This window comes from Rhynchophorus ferrugineus, unplaced genomic scaffold (assembly GCF_030347505.1).
Source record: "Rhynchophorus ferrugineus isolate W39M unplaced genomic scaffold, kcgeb_rfMv2 rfM2, whole genome shotgun sequence".
NCBI classification, from domain to species: domain Eukaryota; kingdom Metazoa; phylum Arthropoda; class Insecta; order Coleoptera; family Curculionidae; genus Rhynchophorus; species Rhynchophorus ferrugineus.
Genome location: NW_027472581.1, coordinates 83,243,546 through 83,265,615, shown reverse-complemented (window position 1 = coordinate 83,265,615; position 22,070 = coordinate 83,243,546). Strand labels below are relative to the sequence as shown.

Sequence of the window (22,070 nt, the reverse complement as noted above, 5' to 3'; positions counted from 1 at the left end):
ATCCCTTTAAAACGTTGAATAAAGTATTTCTTATAGTAATTATTGTTTATATGACATGTAGAACTTAGTTAAGTAAGTCGCTTAGTCTTAGTCATCACTACAGTAAGTAATCTGTGTAAAATATCTCATTCTCATCAAATCTTGCTCTAAAATGTAGAATATTAGCTATCTGGACCTACTGCTTAACATGGGCTCCGAAACACGGTCTTGGGCATTGCCTACCGACTGGCGAGTGACCAATTTTGAAATCGTCCCAGAAGACATACCAGCCTGTTTACTGACGTGACTGGGAATACTTTTTTTTTGCACTCTGGATTTTGCACTCTTGCCTTTTGGACAATCATATAAATTTACGACAATGCCCCAGCAGGATTTGAACCCGCAACTATCGCAACAGCAGGACTGTCCTATTGTTTTTACCACTGCGCCAACCAAGCCAGCATACTTTACTATTATCATCGACATTTAGTAAGAAGTATATTGAGTTACAGTGATACTTTTACAAATTGCTTAACACTATACGTTATATTCTTTACGGGATTTATTTAAAGGGATATCAGGCTGCATTTTTTGTTCTTCAAGTAACGGTTCCCCAGGGTAGTGTCTAGGAACCTCTCCTGTATCTGCTCTACACTGCTGATATCTCAACAACAAAAGAAACAGTACTTGGGACATTTGGAACACCAACGACACAGTTATCATGGCAAAATATATATCTTTGCATATGGCTGTAGAAAAAGTAGAAGTAGCAGTCAATAAGATCTACAAATAGAATGGAGACTGAAAAATACAGCTTAATAGCTTCAAATATGTCTATGTTAGTTTTGCGTTGCGGCGAATTGCCAAAAACCTAATTATATCACTTGACAGATGCCCGTTTCTTCATGAAGAATCAACTAAATACATCGTCATCAATATCGATGCTGGATTAAATTGGAAACATCATATTAGACAAAAAGCAGAGTAGATTAGACTCAAAGTCAAGCAACTGTACTAGTCAGTAGGAAGGTACTCTCAACTTGACCTAAAATCATAGAGATTGGTTTATCAGTGATTCATAAAGCTAATTTGCATGTGGTGCAAATATGCAAGTCCTACGATTAATTATCAACTGTTTATAAACGATGAACTAGAAATTAAATGAATATAACGCCTTGAAACGTGAAACAAAGTTGCTAAATCACAGGAATATGGAAGCTACTGGACAACACGCAGGAAATCAGAAGATTGAAGCAAACTAAACCACACGAACTTGTGCGGTGTATAAGTGTATTAGTAGTTTTATTTTAATTTAGGAAATACAGTCTTTTAGTACAACTACAAGAAAACAGTAGTAATAATTTAAATTTTAAATTAATATTATACTAAGCACTTCGAATGTAAGATGTAATCAATTTAAAAAAGCTTTACTTTTATCACCGACCTTTAGTTGTTAGTATGTAAAGGTACAGTGATATTTTACAAAGTACTTCGACGATAGGACGCAATACTTTTTGTTGTTTCAACACATTTCGGAACCCTTAAATCGTGAGTATGTTATATTTGACCGAATAATTCTATAGTATGATCAAATGGGTGAAAATATTGATTTATACAGTAATATCTTGTTATCTACGGATACCTTAGAACTTTCGCTTGACAAGCAAGTACAAATTGTTTTCGTTCAGCAAGTAGGTGGATCTTCCAAATCAGATGTCGATTTAGGCGTTAAGATTTTTAATATCCTCCACATAAGGGAGTTTCAATTCAGTGCATCATTTCATTCTTTATCTACAAATCATTTAAAATTGACCTGTCAGTATATTATGAACAACAAAAAAAAAACATTGTGCCGTGTTGTTTATAAAAAAAGATTTACAGAAGCTCTGGATATTTGGATAATTAAACACAATATATGCAAGAGATGCAGGATTCTTTAACAATGCAAGGAGAACAAGATTTGATTTCGACTCGAAAGGCGAGGCAAGATCAAAAAGATGAAGTGGTGTGATCCAAATTATTTTCAAAAGCACCCCATGTTGACTTTTCATTATAGATCATGAACAAACTGGTAAAACAACACACTCAGATTATTATTATATCTCTTTAAACCAACTGTTCAACAGCTCAAAAATCCATCTCTGAAATCATTGAACTAAAGTATACATTGTCTGAATATTCACCATATTTGCCATATTTAATTCCTCCTGATTCCTAGCTCTTATAATGCGATTTAGTCACTACAGTCATATTCATAAATTAGAACATCGTTCAAATAAGTATATTGATGTTTGAATATATTATATAGAGCAATGCATACTTTAACAACTATAAATCAATATTTTATATCCGTTTTCAGAACTTTTCTTTTGATATTCGGGAATGTATTGAACAACTTAGAAATACACCATAACCAAATATAATGACATCTAATTAAAATACATAAATAATTAACACCAAAAAAATTGCAAAATTAATTTTTGACGAATGTATATTATCTGACAAATTTTAGTTAAATATTAGCTTTTGTTAAACATTTTGGATGATTAAAATCCTTGTTTATTTTCTTAAACATGGGTTGATATATGAAAAACGATTGAGGTATAATATATAATGTGCTACAACATACAGAAAAGCATGAACAATTAATTTCAATAAACTGAGTCTATTCCACAGGAAATTACAATTCTATAATAAATTAAACTTTACAGGAGTGCGTGTTACCTCGATTACTACTGCTTTATCCGAGTTTCATTAACTAATTAAATAAACAACACTCGTAACCTGTTTATTTTATTCCTCTTTAGAGTTTAGTGTAGGTCAAGAAACCAACAACCCTTAAGCCATTGATTTCGAGTGTAGAATATATAAATTTTCAGTTTATATTTGGGTAGATTTTTGGGCAGATAATTAAATGTCTAATAAATGTCTGATAAATACAACCAGTAGAGTAGGACTTCTTATCTAATTTTTCACAATTTCTACATTTTGTCATCTACTATTTCGTTGAAAGCAATAATCACGCGTTTTTATCGATTTTGTATAACCACAATTAAACCTAACCGTAAAATTACATTTCGTAATAGCATCCATGGAGCTGTGATAATGAAGAGTTTTTATTGAGTTCATCAAATACTTTCAGAAACTTATGGTGATGCTGACCCAGCATATCCGCAGTGTCGGATTTAATTTCAATGATTGGAAAATAGCCAATTTAACAATGACAAAGAACGACCTAAAAGACCAGAAATGTTCGAAGACAATGAATTGCAAGACTTCACGAAAACTCAGCTCAAATTTTCACAGAACATTTAGATAGCTTAGCAGTCTATATATAAACTGTTTACATGCGATGAGAAAGATCCGAAAGGAGGCCAAGTGGTTGCCACATGAATAAATTGAAAACGCCATATCGAACCGTTCAAACATTGCGGTTTAATTGCTTGCCAAGCAAAAAAGAAGAGTCCGATTTATTGTGACTTATGATGAAAAGTTAATCTCCTTGAAAAGAAAAAAATTCAGAAAGTGATAGAGAATGTTTTGATTTATATATATTTAAAGAGAAAAGGATCAGAATACATGCAAGCACCTTATATAAGTAACGCCATCAAAATTATTTTCTAGTCCTAATAGTAATCTCTGGCATTTTCTCATGAAATCAACATCATAATTAACACTTTTATTTCAATGTGCATAGAAAACTGTATCTTCAACAAAACGAGACTGACAATGTCAGAGATATGCAATCATAACGCTAACTGTAAATAAATAACCGCAGTACGTTTTCCTTGGCCCAGTACATTCATCTCCTCGGCTTGAGCAATTAAAACTGAACAAAACAGTAAGGAAATTAAACAAGAAATCCGATGAAGCAAATGGAACCAGCAGAAAAAAACTGTAAAGGTCAAAACCTAAAAAAATATCTATAATTGTTTCTGTAATTCTTCCTGATTTCGAAAAAATCCCTAAAAATTCATAAACACTAAATATTCTTTAACTAAATATTATTATAGAGTATATGTTTCGCTATACTACATTAATATTTTTAATATATTGTATAATAATTTAACGCATATTAATAAAAGCAGTTGCATAATGTTCCATAATTTTCATGTCCAACAATGCAGTAGAGAGCAGCTGTCACATTAACTGAGCACTCTCGCACAGAAATTTTTAATAATATAAGCTCTGAGGACAGAGATGTGATAAACCTGGCCATCAGAATCTCGGAAGGACTTTATGGTTCGACCACCAAAATAGAGGCTCATAATTGTTTCTATATGTTTACAACATATTATGTAATTATATATATTGATCATTTTCCACTTTAAAAGGGTATTTATTGAAAAAGATGATACGATATGCATTAACATTTTGAAACCGTATGCCAGCCAAACCAAACTGCATCGATCTGAACAAGTGATAATCTGAAGGTACTATATCCGGTGAGTGTACTGTGGGAGTGACAGAACTTCCTATTCAATTTGCAGCAGAGTATTACAACTCTTGCAACGTGTGGTCGAGGGTTGTCACGTCAAGAGGATAACTTAATAATATGTATGTCTATAATATAATATGATAATATGTCGATTAATTTGTTCAATTGATATTCCAGTTTCATTCAATTTTAGCCGCGCGTAATAATAGTAATTTAGCCACCATAGACACAGCAAGACTTTATGGAAATGAATACTCCACACTTTGGCGTCGATTTGTAAAGCCCTCTTGGATGAATCTATAACTTCTTGCACACCTTTCATCCCCAGCCACAATATATACCTTTACTAATTTTACTCTTTTATGCAACCCAAAAGCTCAGCTTTCCAAAACTAATTCTACTACACCAAAAAATATTAAACTATCTGTTTGGTGGTATGTAAATGAGCTCATTCAACACAGTTTCCTGAATCCAAATGTTACTAAAAACGATGAGATTCAATGCCTACACCTAGTTTGCCTCGTTCAAGAAGTTCACCTTCAGATGTAAATAGAAAATGGAATGAGATAAGCTAAGAAATGTTGTCTCATTTACTAAATTCCTTCAGACATTCGACTTATAAGTGGTAGTTTCTGCCGATGTGTTAACAATGATCCTTCGTTACCGCTTCTTTTTTCATAGTTTACATAGTTTCAAACATTTGTGTACCATTCAGAATTTACTGTTTTATATTGCTCTAATGGTATGGTTGCCACATGTGCAAGCTCGTATTGGAAGACCTACACAGTGGATAGTTATTATGTTTGGGTCTCATGTGTTTAGATCCAAGATTCGTCACCTGTGTTGATCTTATACACAGCATTTGCACCAATTGTCACGATATTTTTCAGCTCTTGTTAAATTATGCGGGATCCAATGTGACCTAATTTTTATCACAGCTAAAAGCTCATGCAATATAGTTTATATTGATGCTCGTACTACTAATATCCAAGGATAACTCAATCTCGCTTTAAGTCACATAATGATATTGCAATATCATTCCGCATACAAAATCATTGACATCTGTGACAAAAACCGATTTAGGACGACTTTCATCACTGTGGGAACCGCAGCGACGACTTAATTCGTGATACCAGTATTTCACAGCGATCAAGAGTGGAGATCGATGTACTCCAGTCTTGAAAATCGAGAAAAAATCGAAAAAAATCATCGAACGAAAATGTTAAACGAGTTAACTCCACTTTCTAATCAGTCCAACATTCTCAAGTCATTCCGAACAATACAAGTTGTGCTCAGGTGACAAAAAAAGAAGGTTATGGTGATATCTGGTGTTGCATAAAGAAATTATCAACATGATACAAACATTCACAAAAAGCTAAGGGTACCAATATCCAGAGAAGAAATTAAGCGGTTTCTAAAAAAGCTTCAAATGAGATTGCGTGAACATAAAAACGTCCAACTACTCGACAATGGGTGTTTGGGTGTGAAATCTTAGACCTGGACTTTAAGAACAATGTTAGATTAAAATATATTGAATAACTAGTTGTAATACGTGTGCTATGTGCCTTTTAAATAAAAAAATTAACAAATTCAACAGGTAGTTCTTCACTAAGCTGCTTATACAAATAATTTCATATTAAACGAACTGAACAATTTGATATACCAGGCGTACCAGAAAGTCATTACCGATATTTATAACAGATGTCACTAGGCTTTCAAGTATGCAACATAGAGAAATAGAGATTTAACTTCACAGGAAATTTTGGGGAAATGTTTCGCGACGTCCAACATCTAGATTACTTTTAACTATTACTTGCTTTAATCGCTACGCTATAAGCTCCGAGGGATCTGATTGGCTCACTTCGTTTATATGGTACGTTTGTTGTTTATTTATTTTGAGCGCCATTTTCAGTATGGCTTACATATGGAATAGTGCGTTTAGAGATTAAGTTATTAGTTCGTTAGTATATATAAAAGCAAAGTTGAAAGCACTTGAATGGGATATATTATCACACCTGCCGTACTCTCCAGACCTTGTCCGTTGATTACCAACTTTTCGCATTAATGGCACACGCGTTTTCATAATAGCACATCGCCAATTTCCAAGAAATTAGAAAGTGGCTCGATGAATGGTTTTACTCAAAGGACAAACGGCTTATTTGGATTATTATCCATAAATTGCCAGAAAGATGGGAGAGATGTATAGAATCAAATGGCCAATACTTTGAATAAATACATTTTTCCATTTTTTTGAAAATCATGTAGATTTTTTCGAATAAAAAAACGGTAATCACTTTCCAAAACAACTGGTACAGCTATTTCTATTGCAAAGTTAACTTGATTCTTCTATTCTCAGTATATCCCATATATCCATATTCCCAGTATAAAATTACAAATAAATGCATTGGGGATTGTCAATTCCTGCAAGCAAACAACTAATAGAGCAGTAATTTAACTCTTCGCTTCGGAAGGCAGGGTCAATTTGTCACGATACGAACTAATTACTTAATGAAAAGGGCGCTACTGGGCACCGGCGTATGTCGCGCCTTCGTCTACACTCTCGTTTCCAACGAATGCGCTCACACTCCTTAGCCGGCTCGGTTATGCATTTGATTAAAATGAAACTTCCTCTCTTTGTATCCGGTAAGCTGAGCTCTGGTATCGATCGTCGACGTCATCCCTTTTAAACTGTGACGCCGAAAGGCAAAAACTATGTGGACATAACGGATATCGTAGGCTTCACTTCTTGGGTAACAGTTGATCGATCATTGCGCGTTAAACAAAACAACGAGCGTGAAGTGTAAAGATGAAAGTGTCGCTTTAGACATCCTCCTACTATTGGTTTGGTTTTTCGTCCACATCTATATGTTACATGACATTGAATCATTGATATTGATAATCTTGATACAAATAACACCGGCCTGGGTTTTACTTAATATATTCTGATATATTATTATAATTTATTACCACTGTTCTGTTGTACTTGCATTAATATACAAGCAAGGTGAGTGCGGGATTAATACATCAATATGTATTTCCCAAATTAAAATAACACTAATCTACTAAAACTACTTAAGCTAACGTTAAAAATACACTTATACACTATACAAGTTCGTGCGGTTTGATTCGCTTCAATCTTCTAATTCCTGCGTGTTGTCCAACAGGTGTATTGCTTCCGCGGTGCTGTGATTTAGCAGCCTTATTTCATGTGTTAAGGCGAAATCTTGGATCATATCGTGTATTCATTTGATTTCGAGGTAATCGTGCAACTCTTCATTGGTAACGTAGCGATAACTATTGGTAATTAATCGTAAAACTTTGCTGGACTTTGAGTATAATCTACTATGCTTTTTGTCTAACGTGATGTTTCCAGTTTAACCTATCATTGAGACAAATTGTTGACAATATAAAAGTTTGAGAGGTAATTTTTTATTTTCAACAGTATTTCTCAACAAATAACAGTAAATAATACACATCAATATTATAAGTTTACAATTATAACTTCAAAGATACCATTGTTTTGTATCCGATTACATCTCGCAATATCGAAAACCGCGACCCATATACGACCGCTGGAAGCGTCGTCGACGGATAACATCGAGCGGTATCCGGGTCTACGCCCAGGGCAGCTTTGGAAAAAAGGCACCGCATGTCAAAGATCGACTTTCGAGGTTATCTTCCTCACGAAATCGGCGACCTCGTAGTTGGCCCGGGGCCAGTGCGCGTAGGCCACCGTCGGTCGCGGTACTTCGAGGACCGATTTAACGGAGACATCAAAAAGGCTTTACGTCCGATATTAATATTATAATATAAATAAAAGTATACCGAATAATTCACAATTCTGTATCTTTAAAAACTATATAGATTTTGATTGGTTTAAAATGCGCATTTTGCTGGAATTCATTTGAAATTGATATTTCAGCGTCATATTGTTTATAATTATACCTTTACATATATCATTTTCTTTTTATTTAATACATAACAGAACTTTCAAAATTATACTTTTTACATTTCTTTTTGTAAATAATATAAACAATATAGTAACAGTAAATTAATGGTATTATGGTCTTTTTTAATTTATATTGTTCTTTTATTCGATATCTGAATTATTGATATATTCTAACAGAAATATTTACTCGTAGATAAAATTTTAAAAAATACGTTTGTTATGTTATGGAGGTCATTCTGAAGGAAGTAACATCTTTTAAGAATTAAGTTAATCTCTCAACATATACATTGCTTAAAATTCATCTAAAATATAATTCATTTATCTGCAGACAACCAAAATATAACATCAAATATATACTTTTCCGCAGATTAAAATGAGAATATCCAATGAAACAAGAACTCAACTTATATATAAACATATATAAGTAGCAAATTGCTTATAAATTTCTGTTTTTTTAATCGATTATATTACTTAAACAATCAATCTTCTGAGACCTTACAGCTTCAACTGCAATACTTCTGGCCGAATTTCACTTAAAGAATGCTTGAGTAACTGCAGAACGACTGCCAATCCGACTATAAGCTGTAACAGGTCAATTGAGAAATCCCCGACCTGACACATAGATGACGCTACTAGAATTAAATCCATATGCTTTTTAGTTAGCCTTAACCCTCAAAAGATGTGTGTAAAATTTGACAGCTGTCAGATCATTAGTTTGTGAATTATAGCATTTTGAGTGAAGCAAGTTTTGTTATTGTGAAAAAAATTGATAAAAAGAAATTTCGCGTGTTGATAAAATATTGCTTTTTGAAGGGAAAAAATACAGTTGAAGCAAAAACTTGGCTTGATGCCGAGTTTCCGGATACTAACCCAGGAAAATCAACCATCAAGGATTGGTATGCCAAGTTTAAACGTGGTGTAATGAGCACCGAAGATGGTGAACGCAGTGGACGCCCAGAAGAGGTTGTTACCGACAAAAACATTTAAAAAATCCATAAAATAATTTTGAATGACCGTAAAATTAAATTGAACGAAATAGCAGACACACTAAATATATCAAATGAATGTGTACATCATATCATTCACGAATATTTGGGTATGAGAAAGCTCTTTGCAAAGTGGGTGCCGCGCGAGCTCACTTTTGACCAAAAACAACGACGAGTTGATGATTCGAAGCAGTGTTGATGATCAAGCGTAGTAAACCCGAGTTTTTGCATCGATATGTGACAACGGATGAAACATGGCTCTATTATTTCACTCCGAAGTCCAATCGACAGTCATCCGAGTGGACTACACACGTTGAACCCGCTCCAAAGCGTGGAAAAACGCAACAGTCGGCTGGCAAGGTTATGGCGTCTGTATTTTGGGATGCGCATGGAATAATTTTCATTGACTACCTTGAACAAGGAAGGACCATCAACAGCGACTATTACATAGCGTTATTGGACCGTTTAAAGGACGAAATCGCCGAAAAACTGCCGTATTTGAAGAAAATGAAAGTGCTGCTTCACCAAGACAATGCATCGTGTCAAAAATCCATGAATTGGGCTTCGAATTGCTTCCTCATCCACTGTATTCTCCAGATCTGGCTCCCAGCGACTATTTCCTGTTTTCAGATCTCAAAAGAATGCCTCAAGATCGACGAAACTGAGGCCTATTTTGAAGCAAAGGACAAATCGTACTACAAAAATGGTATCGAAAAGTTGGAGGGTCGCTATAATCAGTGTATCACCCTTGAAGGGAATTATGTTGAATAGAAAAAAAACTAATTTTGCCAAAAATATGTGTTTTTATAGTAGGCCGGAGACTTTTCAATTGACCTGTTACACGACAAGGATACGTTTCGTGCATTGAGCCACCAATAATCTGAAGATGAAGCTTAAAGAAGGTTCTACAGCTAAAATTTCTTTTTCTTTAACTGAAAAGTACAATGATCCAGAAAAACGATGCTTCTACGCTATTAATCAAACAAATTCCGATAACATTAGCCAGAAAACGATCCCGAAGTTTTGACGCAGAAAAAAATGGCCTTCATATTGATCCCCAAGTATCCTCTACCATCCCCCGGGTCCTTTCGTGCACGGGCCGGATAATTCTTCGGTTAAAAATCAGTCGATATTAAACGAAAAGTCAGTTTAATTCGCCATCATCATGAAACTATCAGGCGATTTTTGTCGTTCCCTGTACCTGGCACGGAGATGTCCATCAATCAAACGAGCCGGAGCTTGTGCGTGATTGAAAACGTGGAACATTTTATATCCGAGACCGAGTGATAATATTGGGTTTTCTGGAATCGCTCCTTGTATTAGTTGAGTTATAGTTGTGGGAATGTTATGATAACAAAATAAATTACTGAAAGAAAAAATTTAACGATTTTTTATCTTCAACAGTAAAGCAGCATGTCGCTAACATGGCTAATTTATCACCATCAGGACAAAAAATTGATCACATATATTCTTGAGCAATGGACACTGACTACTGACTAGAATCTATATTAAAATTATGCTTGCAGGAAAATTATGAAGCTATCACTTTGTGCATGAAAATACCAACTCAAAATTAAAAAATACCAAAAAAAGTTGCTAATTGCTAATACGTACATAAATTATGTAGGATGGACAAAATAATATGAACACCAGATAAATACATAATATGATTTTAAAATAGCTACAATTTCTGGCCGAATAGATTCATAGAGCGTCTGATAGTGTCCAATAGAATTTTGGAGAGACAGATGCAAAATATTTCTAATCGCATGTGTATATAGAACAATTAATAATACAACAGTTTTTAAATATATTTAATTATAACTTTTAAAACAAGTGCTTTAAAACAATTTTCACATCCTACGAATATTATGAAAGTGATTATTATTTTTATTAGATACCACTCTTGGTCCCACTTATATATTAGTTAATTGGAAGACATTTCAATTATCTATGCTTAATGAGTTGCTATTGTACCCAAAAGTTCCAATAATCTATAGAGGTTTATGGATTGCAGTTATAGGGATGTTTGCGAAATATGCATAAAATATAATTATTTCAGAACAAAGAAAATCCCAGATATTACAAGAATAATTTCTTCTACGGAGACCTTCAGATACCGACTATTACTCAGATAATCAAGAGAATCGCAAGAAGACAGCAGGAGAGACTACATACTCATGTTAACGCCAGGCTAAAAAAATTAAAAAATGTTGATGTTGTAGTACGGCGAAGTGTATTTAACAGAAAATAGCAGTAGTATCAATTAATACATAAATATTATTACTACAGAAACAAATTAAAAACCGAAGGGTTCTCCTAACATAGATATATTAAATGAAAAGTCCCCGGTCTGACACATAGATGGCGCTACTAGAATTAAATCCTTAAGTTTTTTAGTTAGCGCTAATCCTCAAAAGATGCGTGTATAAATTTGACAGCTATCGGATTATTAGTTTGTGAATTATAGCATTTTGTGTAAAGCAACTTTTGTTATTGTGAAAAAAATGGATAAAAAAGAATTTCGCGTGTTGATAAAATATTGCTTTTTGAAGGGACAAAATATAGTTGAAGCAAAAGCTTTTGACCAAAAACAACGACGAGTTGACGATTCGCTGTTTGAAGATGATCAACCGTAATAAACCCGAGTTTATGCGGCGATACGTGACAATGGATGAAACATGGCTCCATCATTTCACACCAAAGTCGAATCGACAGTCATCCGAGTGGACTGCACACGATGAACCCGCTCCAAAGCGTGGAAAAACGCAACAGTCGGTTGACAAGGTTATGGCGTCTGTATTTTGGGATGCGCATGGAATAATTTTCATTGACTGCCTTGAAAAAGGAAGGACCATCAGCAGCGACTATTACATAGTATTATTTGAAGGACAAAATCGCCTAAAAGCGGCCGCATTTGAAGGAAAAGAAAGTGTTGCTTCACCAAGACAATGCACCGTGTCACAAGTCAGTGAAAACGATGGCAAAAATCCATGAATTCGGCTTCGAATTGCTTCCTCATCCACCATATTCTCCAGATCTGGCCCCAGCGACTATTTCCTGTTCTCAGATCACAAAAGAATGCTCGCTGGGAAGAAATATTCGTCGAATGAAGAGGTGATCGGCGAAACTGAGGCCTATTTTGAAGCAAAGGACAAATCGTACTACAAAAATGGCACCGAAAAGTTGGAGAGTCGCTATAATCAGTGTATCACCCTTGAAGGGAATTATGTTGAATAAAAAAAAGTAATTTTGCCAAAAAAAATGTGTTTTACTATGGTAGGCCGGGGACTTTTCAACTGACCTGTTTGTTATAGGAGAACTACTAGCGAATAAGATATTCAACGTTTCTAATTTAACTACCTAGAAAGACTAAAAGAAAGCTACAAGATACATATAATATACATATAATACATCAAATATTTGGTAATATTATGCAATTTTGATAACGCAAAATGTGTATAGAAAATTCTGTTCCAGACAAAAAATGAACCTAAATTATTCAATTATTAAAAATCGATTATTACTCACCCAACGTTTTGTTGAGCCAATCTGCCAAATCTTCTTTCAAAGGGTCGAGTTGACGCATCTGAGCCGATACCATCCTCTCGGTGTATTCTTCGGCCAGTTCGTCGTCGGGTTCAGGCCGAGGAAACGCCATGGAAACGGTAGATATCGGCCCCCAGGAATTTCGGTTTCGAGAGACATCGCGACGTCCAAACGCCATCTGGAACAAAATACAGCAAATGTTTCAAAAATGTATTTTTAATTTATTTTAGCAATATATGTTAGTAAATTAACACTAACAAGCTATTTGTTTTCTCCTAAAGTGCTACGGTTTTGAAATTACGATAGACATTTAGGCTTAACATCTATGACATTGTTTTTAACGTACACTAAGTCTTGCTAATAACTTCACTGAATGGTTTACTGTCTTAAATCATCTTACTAAGCCATCATTATCTAGGGGGTGGAGAAAATCAACGTTGATGGGTTGATGGAACCTCGGTTCAGGTCTTTGGCTAGTAGATAATGTTTTCGACAGTTTCTACCTTTAGGTCCTTACCACGAATATCCGATGAACCATCAACAATACTTCGCAGTACCTTATTTTGGAATTATATAGTTTAACAGCATAAGTTTAACATCAAGATATTTGGCTGTATTTCGATAGTTACTGAGTTATATATACTTGCTGGCTTGTGCTTGATTCTTTTGTTGGCGAAATAAATATGCGATGAGGTATTTTGACTCGTTTTGATGCTCCATGTTTTGTCCAACGTTGTATTTGAGCAATAGCTGTTTGTAACTGTTAGGTTGATTCATTGTTGTTATATCCAATGTCTATCTCCTATCTCCTATGTCTGTCTTGCAGTGTCATTTGCAAATATAGCAGCAACATTTTCATTGAATGTTGACAAGTCCCAAGTGTACAGGATATTTCCATGTTTAACACCTACTTGTACTTTCTTCAAATTACAATAAACCTACTGTTTCTCTGAAAACTCTGATGTATGGTCAGTTATATATAACTAATGAAAATGTTTGAATATTGGTCAAGCAAAAACATTTTTAACCGAATTGACAATACAAATATAATAATATAATATTATGACATATACAGAAAATTATTTGGGTATGGCACCGACTACAAAGTGATCAGTTGGTGGTAGTTAAAATAGTATTGTAAATAGATAAATAGGTTCAGGTAGGTATTAAGCTAAATTGTGTGTATATAGTACGTATTCTATTTTAAAAAGTTTTTTGTGTTAAAAATCTAAATTTAATTTTCAATTTTTTCGTTAAAAATATTTTATAATATTTTGCTTTATATCCTCATACCAAACTTCGAAAGCTTGAGCAACATCTAAAAATATTGCAGAACAATTTTTCTTTTTTTTGTGGCGATTCCTTTTGATTTCTGACAATTTTCAACGCTGTGTGCGGAATATCCTTGATTAAGATAATCCGTTATAAAAAATTGTGATAAAATACTGTTCCGTGCAAAGGCATCGAAATGTTTGTAGGGAATGTTATATCATCATCGTTACTCATTGCTCATTATGAGTACCCGTGACTTTAACCACATTTGTTTTATAATATGTATGTTATACATACTTTTTTATAATTTTTCATAATTTGTTATTGTCATATATAATCAATAAATGGATATGGATATATATCATATAGATCAATAAATATTTATAAAGTAGGCCATTTACTTTAGAATAAATAAAATTTTATAATCAAATCAAATTTCTTTTTAACAGTTTAAAGACTATACACACGATGGCTAAATTTAAAACCAAGCTTCCAAATTGGTAAAATAATAAATTCAGATTGTTATGGTAACATTTTAGTTAAAATGACATGAAAGAAAAAAATATTTTTCATTAAGAGAACACACCTAGTTACGCAGATCAAAAAAAAACAATAGCTAGTATAAGTGAATTAAAGTTTTTAGTTTTTTATGATGGTTTTCAACATTTAAAACTATTAGCAGCTGTAGTCTTGGAAATATTTCTATATCTGCTGTACACTGAGAATATCCCAAGTACAAAAGGAATATTACTTGAAACATGTTTCAACGACACAGTTATTTTAATAACAGATATATGTCTGTTTAGAGCTATACTAAAAGTACAAATGGCAGTCAAGAAGATCCAAGGAAATGGACACTAGAAAAATTTTGCATTGCTGCGAAAGGATTTAATTACATCTCATGAAGAAATCTAATTATATCATTTGAGGGATACTGAATTCCTCAATAAGAATACCTCGGTATACATCTCGATGGTAGGTTATTATAATAGGAAATACCACGGTAGATACAATAACTAAACAGATCTATGACTGGTATTCCTCTGTATTAAATAGCATTGGCTACATTTGCAACCAACTTCATGTTGAAGCCCCATAAACAGGTTTCACTTTTCAGTATGTGTCATTTCGTCGAGCTCTAAACAAAAAAAATTCAGTACGTTTGTACCAAGTAAATCGTATTTGCGAGGAATTCATTACTCGACGATGATCCGTGTAACACGTAAAAGGACATGCGAAATTGTTGAGAGCAATATATGAAACCATTTCCAATAGCTTGAAAAACAAGAAAATGATCCAAAATCGTAGATAGTTTCTAGTGTATGAACAGAAGCCAAGCAATAAACATTGAAAGACTTTGGTTATGTGTGAAATGCTGCTTCAATGGCAAAAATAGAAAGGTTTTTTCCATCCTATTGTTACTTATGATGAAAAGTGGAATCGTTACAATAATTCAAAGCAAAAAAATCATCACCTGGCAATGCATCAACATCAACGATAAAACCAAATATATATGGCTCCAAGAGAATACTCCGTATTCGGTGTTATCAGCTTGGTGGGGTATACTATGAACTACAAAAACCTAATGAAACAATCAATGGGGAACCCTACTACGCGATAAACGGCCGAAATACGAGCAAGGACATAACAGTGTTATTCTTCAGCAAGATGACGCTCAACCTCATGTTACAAAATCAGAGGAATCATTAAAATGGGAAATCCTACCTCACCTACCGTATTCTCCAGACCTTGCTACTTCTGATACAGTTGTAACGATACAGTTGATTGTTTGTAGACGCTCATTAGTTTGAATAACCAAAATTTAACGGTTTCCATATATTGAACCAACGTTGCTTCAATGATAAACAAGCTAATGATGCATTACTGAGAATTTAATCGACAGCAAATGTTTCTCATAAATAATCGAATGTTATACTCACTTGAACGAAGTAAAAGTCATTTTAAAACAACAGATTGCTCACTTTATAAATACCATCAAAAAGATAAGATAGATAGATACCTTTACGAGTGTATCAATGTCATCCATTATCAACAATTGGTTAACCAACGATGACTAAATGATGATTAACCAAACTGAACTAAAATAATTGCGAATGATTTATAATAAACTGAATCGAAAGGATTTGTTGGTCATATTTTAATGGCTAAAAAAATATAGTGAACTATTCGTAAGATAGAGTGATAGACAAACGCCAACAAACCACAACATTGGGATAAAACGATGAATTACTGAGAATTGAATGGACACCAAATGTTTCTCACAAATAATCGAATGTTATACTCAAGTGAACGAGAAAGAACTCAATTGAAGTAAAAGTCATTTTAAAACAACAACTCACTTTATAAATACCATCAAAAAGATAAGATAGATAGATATAGATACCTATACGTGTGTATCAATGTCATCCATTATCAACAACTGGTTAACCAACGATGACTAAATGATGATTAACCAAACTGAACTAAAATAATTGCGAATGATTTATAATAAACTGAATCGAAAGGATTTGTTGGTCATATTTTAATGGCTAAAAAAATATAGTGAACTATTCGTAAGATAGAGTGATAGGCAAACGCCAACAAACCACAACATTGGGATAAAACGATGAATTACTGAGAATTGAATGGACACCAAATGTTTCTCACAAATAATCGAATGTTATACTCAAGTGAGCGAGAAAGAACTCAATTGAAGTAAAAGTCATTTTAAAACAACAACTCACTTTATAGATACCATCAAAAAGATAAGATAGATAGATACCTTTACGAGTGTATCAATGTCATCCATTATCAACAATTGGTTAACCAACGATGACTAAATGATGATTAACCAAACTGAACTAAGATAATTGCGAATGATTTATAATAAACTGATTCGAAAGGATTTGTTGGTAGTATTTTAAAGGCTAAAAATAATATATAGTGAACTATTCGTAAGATAGACTGATAGGCAATCGCCAACAAACCACAACATTGGGATAAAACGATGAATTACTGAGAATTGAATGGACACCAAATGTTTCTCACAAATAATCGAATGTTATACTCAATTGAACGAAATAAAAGTAATTTTAAAACAACAACTCACTTTATAAATACCATCAAAAAGATAAGATAGATAGATAGATACCTTTACGAGTGTATCAATGTCATCCATTATCAACAATTGGTTAACCAACGATGACTAAATGATCATTAACCAAACTGAACTAAGATAATTGCGAATGATTTATAATAAACTGAATCGAAAGGATTTGTTGGTCGTATTTTAGTGGCTAAAAAATAATATATAGTGAACTATTCCTAAGATAAAGTGATAAACAATCGCCAACGAACCACAACATTGGGATGAAACGATGATTTACTGAGAATTGAATGGACACCAAATGTTTCGCCTAATTAATCGAATGTTATACTCACTTGAACGAAGTAAATGTCATTTTAGAACAACATATTACTCACTTTATAGATACCATCAAAAAGATAAGATAGATAGATACCTTTACGAGTGTATCAATGTCATCCATTATCAACAAGTGGTTAACCAAAGATAATTAAATGGTGATTAGCCAAACTGAACTGGGATAATTGCGAATGATTTACAATAAACTGAATCGATCGGTTTTGTTGGTCGTGGTTTTTAGTCCGCATAATCGGATTCATTTAACGCGTGCCCGAGATGGAATTTTATTGGCGCTAGAAACGGGACGACATCGAAACTGTTTCGGTTCCGCGTCCCATTTAGCGCTGAAGCGTCGCTCTTCGACATTATCCGTACCATAGATGGAAATAAATATAATTAAATGCTGAAGATTTACACTCTAATTATTTTCGGAATTAACTTCTGCACATTGGCGTAGCATAGAACAATGGATGATAATTCATTAAAAACATCATTAATTAGTCAGTAGATCATTGTTTGTTACTTTTTTAGTGCCCAAAGAGACTCCGGGCCAGTACTAAGTTTGATTTTCAATAAGAGATGATGTTAATTGATTAATTGTTAATTTCAATTGAAGAAGATTAAACTGACATAAAGCTAACGTTTTAGCATACAGTAATCTTCACCAATTCAACTCACATTTTTGCTGTTATAGCTGTGGTACGTCCTCATATCTTTGATATTATTTTCAGGACACTGGCAATTATATGAATTTAACTGAGAATTTTCGATTTGCAGCAGTACCCTACTCGGCAGTCCTTTTCGCATCTCGCACTAACCGAAACTACGTCATATTGCTCAGTGTTAAAATTATTCAATATAAAAAAGTTGCTCCTTATTACCTTTCAAAATTAATGTTATTAAATTATAACATTTTACCTATAATTCATACTTTACACGCGTATTGTGCGCTGCTAATTTTCTCTCTTATGTAATAAATAATTCTTTAAACTAATCCATGAATGAACTACTCTCATAAAAAACGCATGGGCACTAGGCATTGAAATAATACATAAGCAGGAATGCAGGAAAATTTCGATTTATGGAATCGGTGAAGATTACTGAACGCCTGACAATTTTATATTCCTGTATTCTACATTTTCAAATGTTGTGAAATTTATTTTCCAATATAGGCATACCATTTAACTGACAAAATACAAAAAACTAGCTAGCTGAAGGTTATAAACTAACATATTACTGCCGTAAAGACAAATTTCACATTAGATCGGTTGTAAATGGTGCAGAATATCTTGTATATTGGTACCTCAAGAGACTCCATGTCAGTGGTAAGTTTGGTATTTGATAAAAGATAACGCCGATTGGTTAATTATTAATTTCAACTGAGAAAGCTTTAGTTGTAGGTTTAGGTTTCATCAGATAGTGCTGGCTGAACTCAAAAAATAGCATATTATCAGGCATATATTTTTTATCTGAAGCTTTATTGTGAAAAATCGTTACGATGAATTTTATTCAAGGTATTGTCCATTAATACTTCCACTACTACTTTTTCCCATTTTCCTGCAAATTTCGAAAGAACGATGTATCTTTGAAATGTGTGTTCACGAATCGAACCATATTGTTATCTTCATAAGAAATGAACCACTGCTCAGACTGTGAATGTTCACGACTCATATATCGAACAAGTAGTAATCAGAAGGGATTAGGTCTGGAGAATTCGGCGAGTGGGATACATTCAGAGAGTTTACAAGGTTCTTACTGCACCTCAAATTTATGAGTTAACATAAGATGGTGTTCTTGATGAAAAAAATTACCAGCGGATTGAATGAGATCGAGGTTGTATGAACATTTTAAGACAAGGCAGAACTTCTAGAATCACAACAATGAAAAAATGTCAGATTGACAACGACCTCCTGAGAAACCAAGAGGTTATTTGTGGATCTACTTACTAAATAGTTTTTCAACAATTTAAAATATAGAGGTGATTAAAAAACAACCGTCACACCTTAGATATAGTTATGAGTGGTGTAAACCTAATAAAAAATTAATGCAAAAGAAATATTGTGCATAAATTAATTACTTCGTTAGCAAATTGGTAAAACAGAGCCATAAAAATATTTTCAACAATTTTATTATTATCTCTTTTACATTCAATAACATGTGTATTTTTCGGTGCTAAATCAGGCAAATATGACAAATAATAAAAAGCTTGTTTTTACTTTCAGTACAAAGGTAGTACTTACAGAGTACTTACAGAGATGTTAATGTTCATTTGTAATGATTTCTATGGGAATTTTGGATATTAATTATTGATTAATTCAGACGGGATTTTACGAACATCTTCACATGACATAAATCACGATTAGATAACCTATTACGTTGGCTAACAACATATGTTTTATTAATTAAAGTGTTTCAACAACGTTTTTAGCTGTTCCAAAACAAATGAGCATTCTCTTCAGAGTCAGTAGTAGTCAACATGTGATGATTTTCACCAATTTCACGAATACTGTGTTGTTCAATTTGTCGCGTGTTTTTAATCGTATAAAGACCGTTTTTCGATCAATGCCTAACCTAAATGCATCTCAATAGATAAATTAAATGATTACAATATCAATATTAAATAGCTGATATGGTTTAATTCACTTTGTATTTCCAATAAACCAAATTCAGACATCGAACTTCACCTCTTTTATACTATAACAATAACTACACTTTTTATCGACCAATTGTTTCTACCGTTAAGTTTTTTTTGTATAGATCGTCAGGACCATTTAGGTGAATTAAAACCAAAACATGGTTATGTTCACTAGCAATTCAAATTATTAGATGTTTATAATTTACCAAAGTAACACTTTCAAATATCTACGTGGTAAAACCCGACAAATGATTTTACCATCTAACAAAACCATAGAATTCTCAAACTTAATGTCAATGTTGAACCTATTTCTTAAAAGGATATAAAATGTGATAAAATTGAAATGCGAAAAAATGGAATTGTTATATTTCCGTCACTCTTGTTACACGAGAGTGCACATATAATTTTATTTGTAAACTAGGGTCTATTTTAAATAGACGGCGACCAACTTGCAGACTATCTCAGATATCTTACGCAGCCGGGTTACCGGCGTAACTGGGATGGTTTCTTCTTGTTGGATTTTATACAGCATATCATATTTGTATTAAATACTGTGATATTTGATTGAAAAGCATATATAAGATGGAAAACTCTAAATTATATGAATAAATATTATATCAGACTGAATCGTAGTGAGACCAACATGTCACCTTAAACAATGTTACAGTTCTTGAAAACTCTCAAATGACAATGCAGCTAACTAAAAAGCTACCACAAAAAGACCTTCACAATCCTTCAATGATATATATCAATGAAGGATTGTGAAGAATATATTCTGACGAGAACAATACTCCAAGCTCAAACATGTTATGTTAGGTCTCACTGTTAAATGATATTTCTTATAACGGTTTAAAGTTGTTCATTAATAAAAGTATTCATATAAGTAGAAACTGTTATACATACGCTACTGTGTTTACTATTCCACGCTATACGTTTACCAATGTTCGGATAATTAAAATTGATTAATATTTTTAATGTTCATCCACACTCGAGACAATTCCCATAAATATCTAATTTACGTGTTGTGAAATAATTAATTGACAATGAAAGCTGAAATTCGAATGGAATATAAGACGAACAACTCTTTCGAGCGGATCGTTGTGTTTTAAGTCAATCCAGTGAAATGAATCGCGCAGAGAGGACGTTAACAACCAAGCCGAATAAGACGTGATGATATGAGGTTATGTTTCAATAAATATCAATAGTTTTGATTAAAAAAAAACACAAGAGATCGAATAGCATTAAAGAAAAAATAACCACATTGTACTGCCAAAATAGTTAATTTGAATTCTTTTTCCCCTTCGATCTAAAAATAATTGTTACAAACATATTAAAACCAGAAATGTTCATTCAGTAATTGGTGTTGAATTTATCACTTGAAGGGATACATTAAAAAAGCATGGTAACAGGTGAATTATACCCTTACCTTAATAAAACACATTTTTTGGCAAAATTAGTTTTTTTATTCAACATAATTCCCTTCAAGGGTGATACACTGATTATAGCGACCCTCCAACTTTTCGATACCATTTTTGTAGTCATTTTATTTCCAAGGTAGTCAATGAAAATTATTCCATGCGCATCCCAAAATACAGACGCCATAACCTTGCCAGCTGACTGTTGCTTTTTCCCACGCTTTGGAGCGGATTCATCATTCAGAGAGATGACTATCGATTGGACTTAGGAGTGAAATGATGGAGCCATGTTTCATCCATTGTCACATATCGACGCAAAAACTCGGGTTTATAACGCTTATTCATCTTCAAACATTTCTCCGAGTAATCAACTCGTCGTTGTTTTTGGTCAAAAGTGATCTCGCGCGGCACCCACTTTGTACA

General features: G+C 33.4%; 1 protein-coding gene across 3 annotated transcripts in view; it reads right to left on the bottom strand.

Annotated features, from left to right (window-relative positions):
- LOC143191495 (growth arrest-specific protein 2) overlaps positions 1 to 22,070 on the bottom strand; it is a 68,353-nt gene that overhangs the window by 15,813 nt on the left and 30,470 nt on the right. For all 3 annotated transcript variants that reach the window (XM_076396658.1, XM_076396660.1, XM_076396659.1), the window contains exon 2: positions 12,884 to 13,079. In XM_076396658.1, the coding sequence (XP_076252773.1) occupies positions 12,884 to 13,079 (196 nt within the window). The remainder of the gene's footprint in view (positions 1 to 12,883; positions 13,080 to 22,070) is intronic.